This window comes from Rousettus aegyptiacus, unplaced genomic scaffold (assembly GCF_014176215.1).
Source record: "Rousettus aegyptiacus isolate mRouAeg1 unplaced genomic scaffold, mRouAeg1.p scaffold_m13_p_9, whole genome shotgun sequence".
Taxonomy (NCBI): domain Eukaryota; kingdom Metazoa; phylum Chordata; class Mammalia; order Chiroptera; family Pteropodidae; genus Rousettus; species Rousettus aegyptiacus.
This window is the reverse complement of record NW_023416312.1, coordinates 40,365,101-40,382,467: the sequence shown is the minus strand read 5'-3', so window position 1 is coordinate 40,382,467 and position 17,367 is coordinate 40,365,101. Positions and strand designations below refer to the sequence as shown.

Genomic DNA, 17,367 nt, shown 5'->3' with positions numbered 1-17,367 from the left:
TTGTTTTGTTGTTTCCTCCATTGCAAGTGTCCTTTTTTCTTCATCCATTCACCCCCATATTGGGATGACAAAATCTTACCCTCCTTTCAAAGCCCAACTCAAAAGCTCAGCTCTAAAGTCATCACTTTTGCTAAGCCTTCCCAGATTTCACCCTCACTCCTATCCACCTACCCCACCACATTCATAAGCTCTCTCTCTCTTTTCTACTATCATAGGACTTATCTGTACCCCTTATATGACATTTACTACTAGTAGATTTCTGTTTTATTAATTCCAAAGTATATAGTTTGCCTACTTTACTGGCCTGTAAACTCTTTAAGAAGAAGCTCCAAGGAGATTCATCTTTGTGTTCTTCAACCAGTACATACAGCCCAAACACAGACATGCACAAACACAAACACACACACATACACAACCTCAGCGTGCGTGTACACACACACACACACACACACACACACACACACACAAAACCTCAGCACAATGCCTTTAACCGCCTGAATGTTCTAATTTGTGGAGTAGTTCTATTAATTATTGTGGCTTTATATAAAAACAGTTGAAACAAATTTTGTTTGGATGTACCAGGTAAGCTGATATATGAAAATCAGTGACAATAACTTTTACCTTCATTATGATTTTTATCATCAATTATAGTTCAGCAAATGCCTGTTGTTAAGTATTAACATTATTTCTAATCCTCACAGCAACTCATTAATGACCTATCAGTATCCTCTACTTTCCAGGTGAGGAAAACGAGCCTCAGAGAATTTAATTGGCAAAGATCACATGGCTAGTAAAGAGCAGAGCTGAGAATTGAACCTAGGCCACACTTATTTCAAGGCCTGCTCTTTTTCCTTTAGCACATTTTTCAAGGCACTTTCACAGCTGCTATCTCAATTGTACCACACAGCAAAAATGTGAAGTTGACAGAGCTGGGTATTCTCTTTTGTCAGCACCCCATTCACTGCTTCATCTCCCATTAGCACACTCCAACCTTCCTCTCTAGTCCCACGGAGCATCTACCACCACCCCCTTTAGCAGTCTAAAACCCTATTAAGAAAATACCACCCTCATTTCCTGATTAAGACCTTTAGAGGTAAGCCTAAGCATTAAAAGACAGTCTTATATCATGTGATATTTAAAATGCTAAACCATAAAATTAAATTATATATTTAACTGACCAAAATGTACATGTGCTGAGTTTTTTAAGCTTCTTTCTAGATTTTTTAAACTATGTTTCTCTCTTTCCCATCCCTCCACTCTCCTTCCTCCCTCCCTCTCCCACTTCTCCTTCTCCTTCTCCATCTCTTTCTCCCTCTCCTTCTGTCTCTCCTTCTCTCTCTTCTACCATGCTGATTCCATCATCTTGGACCAAGAGAGTAGGACCTAGAGGGTAGGAGTCCAGGAAGTAGAGGAGTGGTCTAGATCTCTTTAAAAAGTACACCCTCCAAAAGTGGGATTATAGCAAAGACTCCCTATTTCCCTATTAGGTTGTGATGATGCTTGCTTAGGCCTTTAGAGCAGCCTGGTCAGCACATCACCATGGTTCAACAAAGCCAGAGCATTGAAATTATTAATGAAATATGCTAACTGTAGAAGCTATACTGGGCCAGCCTAATAAGAAAACAAAATATTGGACCCCCTGAATGGTGCGATCTGAAGGGTGTCAAAATTGTATCTCTTTCCCAGAATATCTCTCCCCACTGAAGCATTTTAAAGGGGTTACAGCATTTCAAAATATCCTATGAAAATGCAAACACCCCAAGAAAGTTCCATTTAGAACTCTATGAGGTAGTATCTCAATAGGGATTGATTTTTCCAAAGTGACAGTTGATCAAGGGGAAATACCTTCTAAGTGTGCATAGGACAAGAAATAAAATGAGAAGATGGTAAATGTCATAAAGGGAAATTAAAGGGTGACAAATTTTATCTCCTTCAGTGTTGTACTGGGTAGACCCTGTTTCTATTCTGTTACCAGGTACTCTGGAGCCCAGTCATATGAATAAGGAGAATTCTTGGAAATCTTTCCAACTTTTAATGGAATTGGTAACTCATCTTGTCCCAGTTCAGTATGGTATTGATGACAATGAAAAGTTTCAATCTTACTAAGCACATTATGGGTTAAACTTAAGAAAGTGCTGCAAGTTCTAACATAACCATAAAAATAACATGTTGAACAAAACAGACACCAGGGTGGGACTGCTCCAAAGAGGTAGCTGGGGATTGTGCCAGGGACCTGTGGAGTAACCTGTCCTGTTGACTTTTCTTCCAATATGAGAAGAGGGAGAAGCAGGAGTTTGAGTTGCTTGAAGATGCAAACCAAGCAGCTTTTGGAAGGAAAATTCCAGCAGAGACCTACAATGTTTCAGATTACACATTTGTTGACAAAATAAAATTATGATTCTGGAATTTACAAAGTAGTATTTCATCTTATTCAACCTTTCCCTTCCGTTTCTCCCTAAGCTGACAATCAACAAGTGTAACTTAACATAACTGAGCATAACTATGCAGCCTTTTTCATAGCTGTTAAATGAACATATATGTCTTCTTTTTACCCTAAAAGTTTATTTGTCCAGTTAATGAAACCTCATTTACTTAAAATGTTTTCATAACCATTCTAAAGGCTCCACACATTTCATCATATTGTGAGTGTAAGAAGAAAGATTAAAGTGTATGGGAAACATGATGAGAGTGTAGATGTAATTGTTTTCCTATTCTTACTTGACTAATTCAGGATATTAAAACTATTTTAGGTATTTTTACAAAAAAAAAAAACCTCAGTGCAGCTCTTTATTTCCACTCAAAATAAAATAATTATGTTTAGGCAGTTTGGAACTTGTACTTATAAATGTTGAATTTGGTCTTTGCTCTTTTGCAGGGGGTGGGAGGGGAGAAGTTTCCCGTGTTTACCTACTGGATAGATATACCTGTAGGCAAGGCACTGTTCAGTGTTTTAGTCCATGGAGTTTTTAAACATCTTGGCTTCTCCACAATCCCATTTTTCATCCCATCTTCCTGTTCAAGTGTCTCCAGTTTTGAATCTGAAGCATTATTTAGTAAACAAAATCATCCATAACCCAGGCAGGAAGGGGAAAAAAATCTCCTGAGTGGTGAAAAATTAACGCCATAAAATCCATGCACTGTAGATTTCTTCATATGAGAGCCTCTCCTGAGTCTCTACACATTCTAGCAAACTTATCCATTCAGTTTCTCAATTCATGGACAATTAAAAAAAATAAATTAAAGTGAGTTTACTGTGGCCAATGCTCATCAACATTATTATTATTATTACTATTACTATTATTACTATTATTATCCTCTATTGGGTGCTAAGAGCTGCTAGACACTGTGCTAAACCTTTTTCATGCATTATTTCATTAAATCTTTGCAACAACTGTGTAAAGTTAATTATAATTAATAGCTCAATTTTATGGTTTCATAAACTGAGTGTTAGACTAAGTTTTAGAAGGACTAAGTAATTTCTCGAATTTGTCTATACAGACCGTTATACAGTGTGAAGGGCTGTATGACAACCTGATAGCAAAACAGTAGAAAAAGACAACTGAAAAATAAATTATAAGGAGTTGGCAAGCATAGTGATTTGGAGATATGTAAGTTGGAGACAGGCTACTTTGTACAGTTCAGTAGCTGTCAGAAGACAACACGGTGTTACAACAGAGTAAAAGGATTGGTTTGTATATGTATGACCCCAAAACATTAAAAATTGATTAAATTATGTTCACAACCATCTACTTAAGAATAGAAAAAGAAATGCTATAAATATTTCTCTGATGTTTTTAATTGTTAAGGTAAATATCAACTGTGTTTTAGATTCTCAAAGAGAAGGCTTCAATTATCTGAAAAATGTACATACATATGAACATGTTATTCCCTGATAATGGTGGCATTTTTATGTGTAGTGTCTTTATAAAGAATAAAACATTAAAAGGGAGGAAAGGAATATAACTTGATTTGCAAAATATTATACTTTTCAAAGCCTCTGCATTCAGCTTTAGCTAGTTCAGTCTGTCAATTTGCTGTGGTTTAGGCATATTCCATCACCAGGGTTTATCCCATTATGCTGACTAATGTGGAAATGACCATTTTTTGAGGAGGCTTGGGACCATAATTGACTCAATGTCTGATTTGCATTGGCCAAAGACAATACACAACCCCACTCCTTACTAGATTTAAAATCAGTGCCCCTGATCCTTACCTAAAATGGCCACATGGCCCATACCCAGGATGCGACTGTGATTTGTCATGAGAAGAGAAGGTGAGATTCTGAGGAAGGACACTGCTCAAGTGGCCATCTCTTAGTGGTGACCTGAGTGCTTCCTAGAGCACCTTAGTGGCTCAAGGAAGGATGAGAATCTTGTTTCAAGACATTTATAAGGAGCTAGGGGCCCTGAAAGGCTGCTACAAATACCCTTCAACAAAATTGGCCTCCTCCACAGTCTTACCCTATTATACCTTGCCTAGATCTATCCATGGTAAAGTTTCCAAGAAAACATTTCATGGAGGAACCCAAGGAACTGAGTAGGAGGGCAGGGGAAGGGGCTGAGGAGCTGCAGGCTGCTCTCTGAGTGGGAATTAAACAAACGACCCATTGTGGATAGAGCGAGGGGAAGTTACATGAGACAGACAAAAAAAATAAAGTCCCAAACCACTGTGGTCATTCAGAAATATTTGCAACTTTTCACAAGAGCAGTGGTATTACTCCCAATTTTCTGTCCAAATATTTATTAATGTAACCAAGGACTGAGTACATGAGGCTCCCTCTTATCAGTGCAGCATCCTACTTTCCTTGCAGCTCTAAATTGTGAGCTACTGTCAAGAAAAAAAAACTACCACACTCAAAATAGCTACACTACAGAGGAGAGTTGGAACATGTTCTGGGAGTGGGTGTGTTTGTTTGAATTCAATATGTGGAGAAAAGGCAAGCCTCCACAGCCATTCACACACTTCCCTCCTCAGCGTTGAGTACGCAGAAAGCCGAGCTCCTGGACTGTCTCTGAATGGTAACGTAAATTTATAAAGATTATTCTTTTAACTATTTTGAGCCATTTTATAAATAACATGCATGTGTCTGCTGAGCACATATACACATATATATTTAGTCAACTTTTGCTTGCTTTCTCCTGAGGCTGGTCTTGTGTGGTTATTTATGTGGTCTGATTTCTGAGGTGTCAGAAAGAGCTCCCCCTTACCTCCTACCCCAGCCACCCAAAAATATCTTTTGGACTGACCCACCACAGAGCCTAAAAGCCCCACATTGCTCAAACATTTGAGTTAGTCATTGAAAGCAGCTGTTAAAATCCAAGTGTTACAATGAGATATTAGGCAGACAGAAATTAAAGACTATGTTAAACAGAAAAGAATATGGAGAAATTGCTTCTAATATAATGTTAAGTTTCAAAAGAAGAGTGCAAAATTACAAACACAGTCAGGGTCAGATGATGTTCATAAAATGTCATGAGGTGAGAGCCAGCATATATGACCCAACTCATGAATATGAACCTATAGTAAGAGAAATCCAGCACTATTGGGTAGGTTCTGTTCTTATTTATTTTGAATGAGTGTTTTCTACTTTTTCTGATCCTCAGATCCCACTCTCTTCACAGTGTATCTGACACTTCCTTTTGTTGATCTCTGGAGGGTCCCAGTGACCTCTGTAATCAACCTTGCCAGGGCCTAAATCCCTACCTCCTAGAAAACTCAAGAAGTCTAACATTTGCCTGTGAGGAGTTTTTGGAAAGACCTCACAGAACCCATTCAATCTCTCTTGGTGGAAAACTGTCAAACCAAGCCCATTTCCTCAAAAGATGGTGGAGGACTTAGCAGCTTCCTATATTGCTCTGAAATTGGAGAATGAAATTCTGCATGCCCAAGTGCAGAGGCTGATAGAAGAAAATGCTTCCCTACAGGCCCAGATCCCAGAGTTCCAGAAGCCCCAAGCATCCAAAGAAGATGAACCACTCCAAAAACCCTCAGAGGCTCAGGATCCCTCCAAATCCCCTTAGTCCTTGGATCCCCTGGAGTTTTAGGAGCCTTAGAACCTCAGAGAGCCCCAGGAGCTCCCAGCTTTGGGGCCTCCAGCAGCCCAGGAGCCCCAGGTGACCTCAATGGCCCAGGAGACCCAGAATTCCTTGGAGCCTCAAGCATTCCCAGAGTTCCTGGAGCTCCCAGCGACCCAGAAGCCCCAGGCACATCCAATAGACCATGGGTTCTCAGCAGCCTGGGAGTCCCATAAGCCTCCAGAGGCTAAGGAGCCCCAGAAGCCCCCAGTGGCCCAGGAGGCCAACAAGCCCCCAGAAATCAAGGAGGGCCAAAAGTCCCCTGATACCCAAGGGCCCCAGAATTCAGAGCTCCAGGATCCCCCAAATACCCAAGAGCTCCAGGAGGCACCAGAATGCCAAGAGACCTCGACACACCTGGAGCCCCTTGAGCTTCCAGCTCCCCAGGAAGCTCTGGAGTCTTGAGTTCCCTGGGAGACCCTAGGTCCTTCAGATGCCCAGGAGTTCCTACAGCTCTCAGCACCACAAGAGTCCCTGGAAAGCCTAATAGTTGAGACATCAGCAGCTTCAGAGTTCCCACAGTTCCCCAGTGGGTTTGAGGCTGAAACTTTCCCCTTAGAATACCCTTAAGCCTTCAATGGGGATGCTCAGAAGTTTCCTGAACTCCTGGTTCGATTGAATAGTTACATGAGAGTCAGTGGGTACCTGTATCCCACTGAAGCAGCCTTGGTAAGCTTTGTTGGAAACTGCTTCTCCGGTGAGGCAGGAAGGTGGTTCCAGCCCTTAGTAGATACACAAAACCCCCTGCTGGAGCAATTTGAAAGTTTCATACAAGTGCTTCAGGATACTTTTGACAATCCAGAAAACACGGAAGATGCCAACCACCACATCCATCAGCTCTGCCAAGGAGAGGACCAGATCCACCAGTATGTGACTCACCTCCACTTCATTGCTCAAGAGCTAAACGGGGATGAAAGCACTCTCTGCATCCAATTTCAGGAAGGGCTTACCAGTTCTATCCAAGATGAACTGTCTCACACAAACCCAGCCACCAAACTATCTGATCTAATCACCCAGTGCATCAGCCTAGAAGAGAACCTAAATAGTAAGCCTGATCCAAATCTACAATGGGAAAGTCCCTCTGAGGAGTGAGCTAGGCCTGTGAGTTGTCCAGCCGAAAAATAGCCTGTGCAGGCTGCAAGCAATTGCCCACACCTCGGTGAAGCAGAATGGGCCCACCATCATGAAGGCCATTTGTGCCTCTACTGTGGTCATCCTGGCCATTTTGCCAGAGAGTGTTCTGTAAAGCCTCGTCATGCCCAGCAGGTGGAAAACATCGAGTCACGGTGGTGAGGGGAAACCCGGGCATCCCCCTCACTTCCAATATCCGTGTCTTGTACTCTATGGTTTACTGTTGAAATTCAACTGGGAAAATGACAGTTCTTTGAGCAAGCAATGGTAGATTCAGGATCCTACAGAAACAGCATTGACCATTCTGTGGTTTTTCAAGAGAAGCTACCCATCCATAATATCTTCCCTTTGATGCTTGAAACAGTAGATGGCCGTCTACTGATTAATAGACCCATAACCAAGGAGACACCACCTGTTGAAGTTAAAATTGGAAACCATGTTGAAGAGCTCCAGTTTGATATTATCCATGCACCACAATACCCTCTGATTCTTTAAATCCACTGGCTTGAAATACATAACCCAAATATCGAGTGGAGTACCCACACTGTGTCTTTTCCATCTAGTTATTGTCACTACAATTGCTTCGGATGCAGGTGGAATAAAAGGCATCATGATGAAATAATTGCTGGGTAGATGCTGTGTCCTAGTGACTGTCTTCTGTTATCTCAGCTGTCATCCGCATTTGCTGCTTCCAGAATCTTCCACTGAATCTCTGGCAATGAACTAAGGTTACTTGTACAATGACCCTTCCTCTAAGATCATGGACTTAACCTAATGACATTGAGTTGCCTTTTTTTTTCACCAACTCTGTATGCTCCTTTCTTTAAACCCTGAATTAATGAGGGCTGTTTTAATTATAATTTATACTAACAATATGAATGAGAATAGATGTTAGAAATTAATATTGGAAAAGGGTAGTTTGTTAGACAGACTTCTTTCTTATTAAGATTTTTTCTATCAAAAAAATGCAACTTATTTTCAATAAAGAAAATACATTTGCAAGCGATATTTTTTTAAAAATCAATAAACATTGGCAATTTCTACTGTTGTTTGAATTATTTCTTGGCTTAGCTGAGGGAAGAAGATAAGTGACAAGTAAGTTGGGAAGGAGAGAAGGGGTTGGAAAAGGCTAAATGTTTTGGTAGGATCCTGAATATTCCAAGATTAGTGAGAAGTTGTTGAGTGATGCAGTAGGGGGAGATGGAGAGATTTGGAGAATGGTTGGGGCAGAGGGAGATTGGGTGAAGTATGCAAGGATTTGAGGAAGGGTAGAGAGAAGGCTGAGAAGAGGGTTTGGGAGAGATTGGTAGGAGATTGGAAAGGGTTCAGAAGAAGGCTAGGGGGCACTGAGGGCAAGGGTGAGGAGAGGAGTAAATTCCTACAAACAAAGACATTGAACAGTTTTTACAGCAAACGTCTTGAAATTTATAAGTTAACCAAATAAAAAAAGACACTGGAGAAGGTAATTACACCACTCAGTGACCAAGCTTTCTCATAAAAGGACAATATTTTTTTTTCACCTGGGAAATTTGTCCTAGAGCTTATGCCTTTTAATCTGCTCTTGCCAGTGCACAGAAGCGGGGTGGCAGAAATCAGCTTTTAACACATGCAGATCATTAGTAGCCCACTGTACCTCTCCTACGTATACAGTTGCCCTACTCTGCTAGCCATGCTGCTTGTACGAAACACAGGGAGAGCCAAGTCAAGGAAAGGAAGGTAGGTCCTTATGGAATTGAGACACACACACACACACACACACACACACACACATTACAGGGTGGGGTGGTAAAGGGGCTGGGATCTCCAGGTGAGATATAAAGAGTGATCAGAGCAGGCTCTAATGCATTGTTCTATGATTTCAATTCTCCTTTAGGAGTCTCTTTCTGAGGTCACTTGAAGGAGATCCTGCCTCTTAGTTAGACAAAACATTAAATACATAATCATAACTATAGGAAGAAATAGGTGAGCAATTTACCATTCGCCGACCCACTAATATATTCCAGCTACAGTGTCAGGCATGTTATACACATTATCTCATTATTCCTCAGAACATCCCAGTAAAGTAGGTATGTTTGCTCCTATTTTAACAATGAGCAGATTTCAAACAAGGCTAGTTCACTTGCTCAAAGTCACAAAGCTAGTAAGTGGTTGAGGTTTGGTCTCCAAAGCCTGTGCCCTTTTCCCCACAGCATGTCAGTGTCCCTAATGCAGTGGTGAGGTGCCAAACGAGATTGTGATAGCAGAGAACTAAGCAAGATAATCTTTTAAAGGAGGGGAAAACTCAAGAAAAATTGTAAGGACCATTTGGATCGTAATTCTGTTTCACTGGTTCCCTTGATCTTACTCCCAATTCCCTCACTACTTCACTCACCCCTAAACTTACCTTTTTATCTCTTGGGGATTTCCTTTTGTTTGTTAATGGTAAACCCCCTTTCATATTCTATGACATTTTTAAATGACAGTTGTATGTCCATTAACAGTCACTTACCTGTAGAAGCCGTGTATTATCTAGCAGGATGTGTGCCAATTCTGGGATTATCTACCTAGCCATTTCCATAACCAATCCAAATCCTGTGCAGCCTTAAATTTTACCACTTCTAGTTTTCACTGCCAACCCCCTGCTTCCTTGAACAGTCTAATATATTTTACCATTATACACTGCCTTGTGATATGTGGGTATCTTTCCCTAGGTAGATGTCCTACATCCTTCATACCCCATTTCCCAACACAAACACTTAATCTAGGTTCAGAGACAGAATTGTCTACATTTTTACCCTTAACAGCATAGCCAAACATTATGCCTGTTACATAAATGTTTTCCATAGAAACTGATTTATTGACAGTAAATCATCATTATCGAGATAAGGGTATTTATTTGTATATTATGGTCTCTTCTTATTTTTTCTCCTCCTCAATTGCTCATCTATATCCCCAAGACCAAGCACTATTTGTCAATGTGAAATTCAAAAGACCAAAAGCTTTAAACAGCTACAAAGAAAAAATACCTTTTATTTGTCAAACTACCTGGAGCTAGAAAAGCCAGTTGTGTTAATTTCTTCCAGATTGAGAAGATGTCTAAAATATGACTCATGGTTTTTGATCTGACCACAATTTAATGGAGGAAGCTGTTGTGTAACACAGCACTATTGTATACAGAGGAGAGAGCACTAATTCTGCTATGCACTGAAAAAGTGTGTTTTGAGCTGGATCGTGAAGGAATCTCACTAGAAACAAGAGGGAAGACAGACCATTATAGAATGAGCAAAGTGTACACAAATAAGAATGTTGGAGGGTAAAATCATGGTGTCTTTATAAAGGATAGTTCTATTTCACTGGAGAGTAGGGGTGTGTGTGCATATGTGTGTAAGATATAGAGGTGTAGGTAGGAGATGAAGTTTAATGAGGATGTTGAAAGTCTCAGGTTAAAGACCCTATCTACCAGATTAAGGCTTTAAAATTATCCCATGGACAATTTGGACTGAGATATTTGTTTTCTTTTATTTTCTTTTTTTTTCTATGTTGGATTTGTGTACATTTTTGCTCTCTCACTAAAAGGTAATACATACTCATTGAAATAAATTCATACATATCAAAGGTTCATAACATAAAAACAAAAGGTTCCCCTTTCTCTCTGTCACTTATCTCACAAAAAAGGAGGCTTTTAAATAGGAAATAAACATAATTAGTTTACATTTTAGAAATTTTGATAGTGATGTGGAAATTGATAAGAAAGTCACGAAATAACTTCATTTTATTTTCCCTTCTTAGGTTTTGTGAAGGTGGATTAAAACCATCAAAGGCAAAGAATTAAAAGTAAATTAAGCCAAAATTTCCACAAATGTTCGAGCTCTTACTATGAATAAAGAAATTGAAGTATGCATAAATATGTACAGTACAATGTCCCTACCATCAAGAAATTTACAACCTAATAATGGATAAAGGCTCATGAATTATAAGAAATGACCTTTTCATTTGGGACTCTTCCATTTGAAGTTATAAAGACTAAATGGAGAGGTTTTCTGAAAATATATGTTCTGCAATATTTGGCACAGGTAAAAAGAAAATAGTTCCCTTTTAGCTAACTTTTCTAAGCTGAACTTTAACAGGAAGAATGGTCTCTATGTATTTTTTTAGCCTCCATTTTTGGTTTGTTTTCTTAACAAATATTTCATATTCCACGCTATTAAAGTATGCCTAGAGTAGGCATGATCATTCCATAGAAGGATTTATATATGCTCCAGTTCTTAAAGTACCTGTGTATTTATAGAAGTATGATTTTAAAAGGTTTTGTAAGAATGGATGATTTTTAAAATTTTTAATGCAATAAACTTTGATGTCTAGCGTATTACTAGATACCAAATATTAAATGATAAGAGCAGTATAGGGATCAGAGCAGTAGGAGTCAAGAGATTAGGATTAAACTTCTGAGTTTGTCACTAACTGTACAACCTATTTCATTTCTGAAATAAGAATAACAATGCTTTCTTTACCTACCCAATAAAGTTAAAGAAAGCATCAAATGAAAAAAATTTGTTAATGAAACATTTTGAAAGTTGAAAATACCATATGAATAAAAGGTGTTATAATAACTTACATTTATAATAACTATCCCCAACAACCCTCATGCTTGATACAAAAAGGCCTGTTTAAAGTAATTTTAATTTTACAGAACTCTAGTAAGTATTTGCTATCTGTCAGGTACTCCATATTGTCAATCCAAGCAAGATTCAATTAGGTTGGTATAATTATTGTACTAAGTAGGTTTTTTTTGGTATTATTATAATCAAATCATTTGAAAATAAGAATAGCATTTTTGGCATATATATTTATTGGGTACTATTTATTTAAAATGCCAATACCTTTCTGGTGCCATGGCAATTAAATGATTACTTCTTATAATTGCTTTGATATTATTTCTTCATCTATTTAGCCAAACCTAGAGGGAAAAAATGACAGAATAGAGTAATCTTCATGTCTCCACCAAAATAAAATTAAAAATTAAAATTTATAGAGCTAGTATATATTTCTAGTATATATGATTTCTAGGTAAATAGAAACAGACACAGAAAAACAGCCAAGATGGGAAGACAAAGAAGCAGAAATGATATGAGATAACAGACTAGAGATCCAGGAATAATGGAGTCAAGAAATCTAACAAATGCAGAGTTCAAAACACTGGTTATAAAGAGGCTCATTGAACCAAGGGAAGAGTTTAACAAAGAGATAAAAAAAATAAAAATGGAAATGGAAATTATAAAAGGGAACCAGTCAGAAATGAAGACTACATTATCTGAGATGAAGAGTATATCAAAGGGAATTAATAGAGTGGATAAAGAAGAGGGTCGAACCACCAATATAGAGGATGGAGAAACCAAGGTCATGTGGCAAGAAATCAGAAGAGCAAGAAAAAAGCCAAGAATATAATAATTTAAGAAATCTATGAGACAAAATTAACTGTAAAAACATTCCTGTAATAGGGGCACCTAAAGGAGGAAAGGGAGAATAAGAAGTGGAGAAGCTATTTGAAAAAATAATGATAGAAAACTTTCCTCACCTAGTGAAGGAAATAGACATAAACCCAAGGAAGCTCAGAGAGTCCCAAGAAAGAAGAACCCAAAGAGGGCCACCCCAAGACACATTGTAATTAAAATGCCAAAGGTTAAATATAAAGAAAGAATCTTAAAAGCAGAAAGAGAAAAACAGTCAGTTACCTACAAAGGCGCACCCATAAGACCGGCAGCTGATTTTCAAAGAAACTATGCAGGACAGAAGAGCTTGGCACAAAATATTCAAATGGTGAAAACCCAGGATCTACAACCAAGAATACTTTATCCAGTAGAGCTATCATTTAGAGTCGAACAACAGATAATGAGCTTTCCAGACAAAAATAAGCTAAAGGAATTCATCAACACCATGGAAGTATTACAGGAAATGTTGGAAGAACTTCTTTAAAAAGAAAAACCATGTATCAAAATCATGAGTAAAAAAATGGTAATAATTACATATCTGACAATGGAACAGAATTAAGTGCTCCAACCAAAAGATAGGATAGCTAAATGAATAAGAAAACAAGACCTCTACATATGCTGCCTACAAGAGACTCATTTCAGAGTAAAAGTCATACACAGACTAAAAGGAAGGGGATGGAAAAATATAATGCCTTGATGGACCTAGAGGGTATTGCACTGAATAAAATGGGTCAGATAGAGAAAGACAAATACCACATGATTTCACATGCACGAGAAATCTAAAGAACAAAATAAAGAACAATAACAAGACAAATGGAAACAAACTCGTAGTTACAGAGACTATTTTGAGGGCTACCAGACAGAGGGGGTTGGGGAGGATGGTGAGAAAGTGTGAAGAGCTTAAGAAATACAAATGGATAGTTACAAAATAGTCATGAAGATATAAAGTGTAGTATAAGGAAAATAGTCAACAGTGTTGTAATAAATATGTAAGGGGAAAGAGAAATACTAGATTTAGTGGGGTGATCACTTGAGCTGTAATCACTATGCTGTACAATTTAAACTAATATATTATTGTATGCCAACTATAATATTTAAAAACTCATTGAATTGTGCAATGTAAATATAAGCGACTATTTGTCTATTATATTTCAATAAAGCTGAGGGGGGAGAGGAAGGTCAGTCTGTACTGGCCTTTGAGTAAGTCATCAGCCTGTAGGAAACAACTGCCATCCTCATTTAATATGACTAAAAGGGCTCTCACTTCAGTTATTATTCTGCCTCACAGTGATTTAAAATATGTGAGAAAGTTTGGTGAAGGGTTTTAGTTTGGAGACTGCATGACATATTTCAACCAGGTTGTTAGGGAGAGGGGCAGGAACAAATGCCAACAGTAGTCAAATAGCTGCGTCTGACTTAGCTCAAATGGGATAACCATTATGTATTCTGATGCAGATAAAAATGTGATATGGCACAGAAACAGAACAGTCACATGTGCACAGGACATCTGGCAACCTAAAATTCACATCAGAATAAGAAAGCATGAAATTTTACAACCATACAGAACAAAATGTCTGAAACTCTATAGCTAAGCTCACTGTTTTTTTTCTTAGCCTTTGTCATTGCTCTTTTCTTGCCAGTTATACCACAGACACCACATAATAGGCAAGAAGTGAACCAGGTGCATTGCCAGTGAAGCTTTCTGATTATTAGAAGAAAAGGCAGATGAACTCCAATATTATTAAAGGCATTCCTAAAAAGATAAATGCCAAAGGGGATTTCCTTATCTCAACTTTTAATTTTTGACACTGTCTTCTGTTATAAAATTAGATATGTGTTTGAAGGAATGAGGGAGAGACAAATAAGGGGCAAGTTCAAATAAAATCATGCTTAAGAATTAGCAATATTTTAAAGAAAATTTTAATATGTTCCAATAATTTTAAATAATTATGCTAAAATAAAATGCAGAAAATAAAATTCCTAGCTTGCAAAATACCATAAATTGGTGGTTCCAGTAGCCCTCCAATACTCTCTAACCCCTCTCCAGGTATGCTCTCATTTTGGGCCCTCTTTTGTCTGCTTGCCTGTCAGAAACCTAAAAAACAAATACTCAAAGATAATTAACCATCAATAACTTGCAATAAGAAGACTTACTCCTCACTGCCTTTCCATAAGGGGAAGAAGAGTAGGTCAGAAAAACTCTTTAAACTAATTTAATAACTTTGTTAAAGCTTTTTAAAACAATAAAAACATTGTTTTACAGATGAAGAAAAGATAGGCAAGTAAGGGCTAAGAAGATTTAATCAGGCCACATGGTGAAGTCAAGTGAGAAGCAGAGTACTCAGAATACCTAGATTTCAGATTTAGTTTCTAGTTCACCTTGTGACCTTGTGTAACTTAGCTGACCTCTTCTGAGACTCAGGTTTTTTCATAGAAAAAAGATATGATCTGATAATTATGGTGCTACCTTTGTAAAATATTACAAAGAATAATTTAGTTATTCAATAAACATTGGTTAAATTTTTATCAGATGTCAGACACTGAAAAGGATAAAAAGAGATAATAAATATCAAAACAGCAAGCTCAGATACAAGTTAAGAGTGTTATTATTGCTCTAAAATCTGTCTAACTCTCCAAAGGGTTTTATACAAATATATAAAAAAGGACATCTATTTGATATATTTTTGTATTTTGTATTCTAGGAATTTTTCTTTATTACCTCATAACTGTCTAGCCCTTAAAATTAGCAGAATCACAAAAGAATTTATGCTTTTCCTCCCTATCAGGTGTGAAAACTCTCATGTTAGTTATTTAAAAGAGTGCTGATGTGAACACTGCATAGCAACTATCATTATTACTACTAACTTTTTATGAGTACCTATTGTTGGCCATACTCTCTATGCTAGCTACTTTGCCTATAAAATCTCACCTAATCCTAACAAATGTTTAGCAAGGTATGTATTATTGTCCCCATTTTATAGATCCAGTAACCATGTCCTAGTGAGGTGAAGATCACTTGGGAGAAACTGGTGAAGTTCTAAGACAAACTCAAGGCTCTCTCAAATCTCATGCTTCTTCTAACTTTCAGAAATAATATTGGGCCTGGAATAGTTCATATTTACAGATAGAGACACTGTAGCCCAGACAAGTTATATAAACACATCTTATGTTTTCCATATTTATGTATTGTTCCTTTAAATTTAACTAATTGTATACAGTGCCAATTTAACTATGTTCACCAAATATGATCAATTAATCAATTGAATAAGATATTAAGCAGTATTGTTCTTTAAATTTATAACTTACTAAAAATTGTTATCCACAGGAATAAAATATAAAAGGAAAAAACATTTCAAAATATAAACACAGACTGGAAATATTTTTCATTTTTATTTTATGTTGCTTTGGCTAGTAGGTTTCTGCTAGCCAAAATTTTAAAAAAGTTTTCTCAACTTATTTCTTATTTATTGGTTTCTCAAGTAAAATAGAAAATATTTAACATTTTTTAAGATGAGCAATAAAAAACATACCACGCAACACTATTTACAAATTAAACATAACGGACATCTAAAAACTGCATCCAACAATAGCAGAATACATACTCTTTAAGTCAACGGGGAACATTCTATGGAATAGACCATATACTAGGCCATAAAATAAACATTAAATTAACAGGATCAGTCAGAAACACGGTGGAGTGAGAGATGTCCCCAGGTCTCTCCCCTTAAAATAACAATAGGCTGAACATCTACAACTCAACAAAAAACACTCAATCTGCACACAAGCACATCTGGGTGAGGGACCTATGAATAAGAGCAACCACAGGTCAGAATTCTGGGAGTCAGGCGGTAAACTCCAAGAAACAAAGAAACCTCTCACAACCAGAGCTCCCCGCTGGAGGAGGGGGAGGTAGAAGTTGCAGTGAGTTCTCTGAACAGCCCTGCCTGAGAGAGCTGTGAAGTCCATGCAGCGGCAGTGCCCAGGGATCAGGGCAGGAAGCAAAGAAGTAGAGACTGTAGAGAAGTGGGGACAGCAAAGAAGCAACAGTTTATTATTACCAGCCGCGGCTGCAAAATGCTAGGCTGAACCGCAGCCCCATCCTCAAAACCAAACAACACCTCCCCTGATATCCTCCAAGACCAAACACCACAGAACACCAGGGGAATCTGAGCAAACACTATGGAAAATGTAGCTAACACTAACAAGGACTGAGACTGAGGGTAGTGAGTGTGATTGCAGATTAATAAGGAAAAAAACAGACGTTATTACGACTTTATGTAAAGCAGGGATCCAAAAGGCTTAGATGCCACCTACTGGAAACCAAAAGAAAAACACGTTCTTTGCAACAGACTAAAAAGAGACCTTTACATAATAAATCTTTCAGGAAAAAGAAAAAAAAAAGCAGAGCAAACTTCCATTAATGCCCGGATAGAAATTCCATTAACCACCATGAAAAACCAAGGTGACTAGACAGCTCAGAAAGAAAGAGAAAAGTCTCCTGAAAATAAGCCTGTTGACACAGAAATATGCAACTTAAATGACAGAGAATTCAGGATGGTACTTCTGAAAAACTGCAATGAGATTCAAAACAATTCACGTCAACAATTTCAGGAATTGTAAAAACAACTAAATGAGCAGAATGAGTTTTTTAGCAAGGAGAGATTGAAGGCCTCAAAATAACGGAATAGAACTTC

General features: G+C 37.8%; 2 protein-coding genes across 3 annotated transcripts in view; one reads left to right on the top strand and one right to left on the bottom strand.

Moving 5' to 3' along the window:
• The window catches only part of LPAR4 (lysophosphatidic acid receptor 4), a 430,666-nt gene that overhangs the window by 94,210 nt on the left and 319,089 nt on the right, over nucleotides 1–17,367 (bottom strand). The gene's annotated exons all lie outside the window — the stretch shown is intronic.
• Nucleotides 5,595–7,367, top strand: RTL3 (retrotransposon Gag like 3). Its single transcript, XM_016125221.2, is given in 2 exon segments — nucleotides 5,595–6,113; nucleotides 6,180–7,367. Coding segments are annotated over 2 exon segments (1,479 nt in total). The 5' UTR covers nucleotides 5,595–5,822.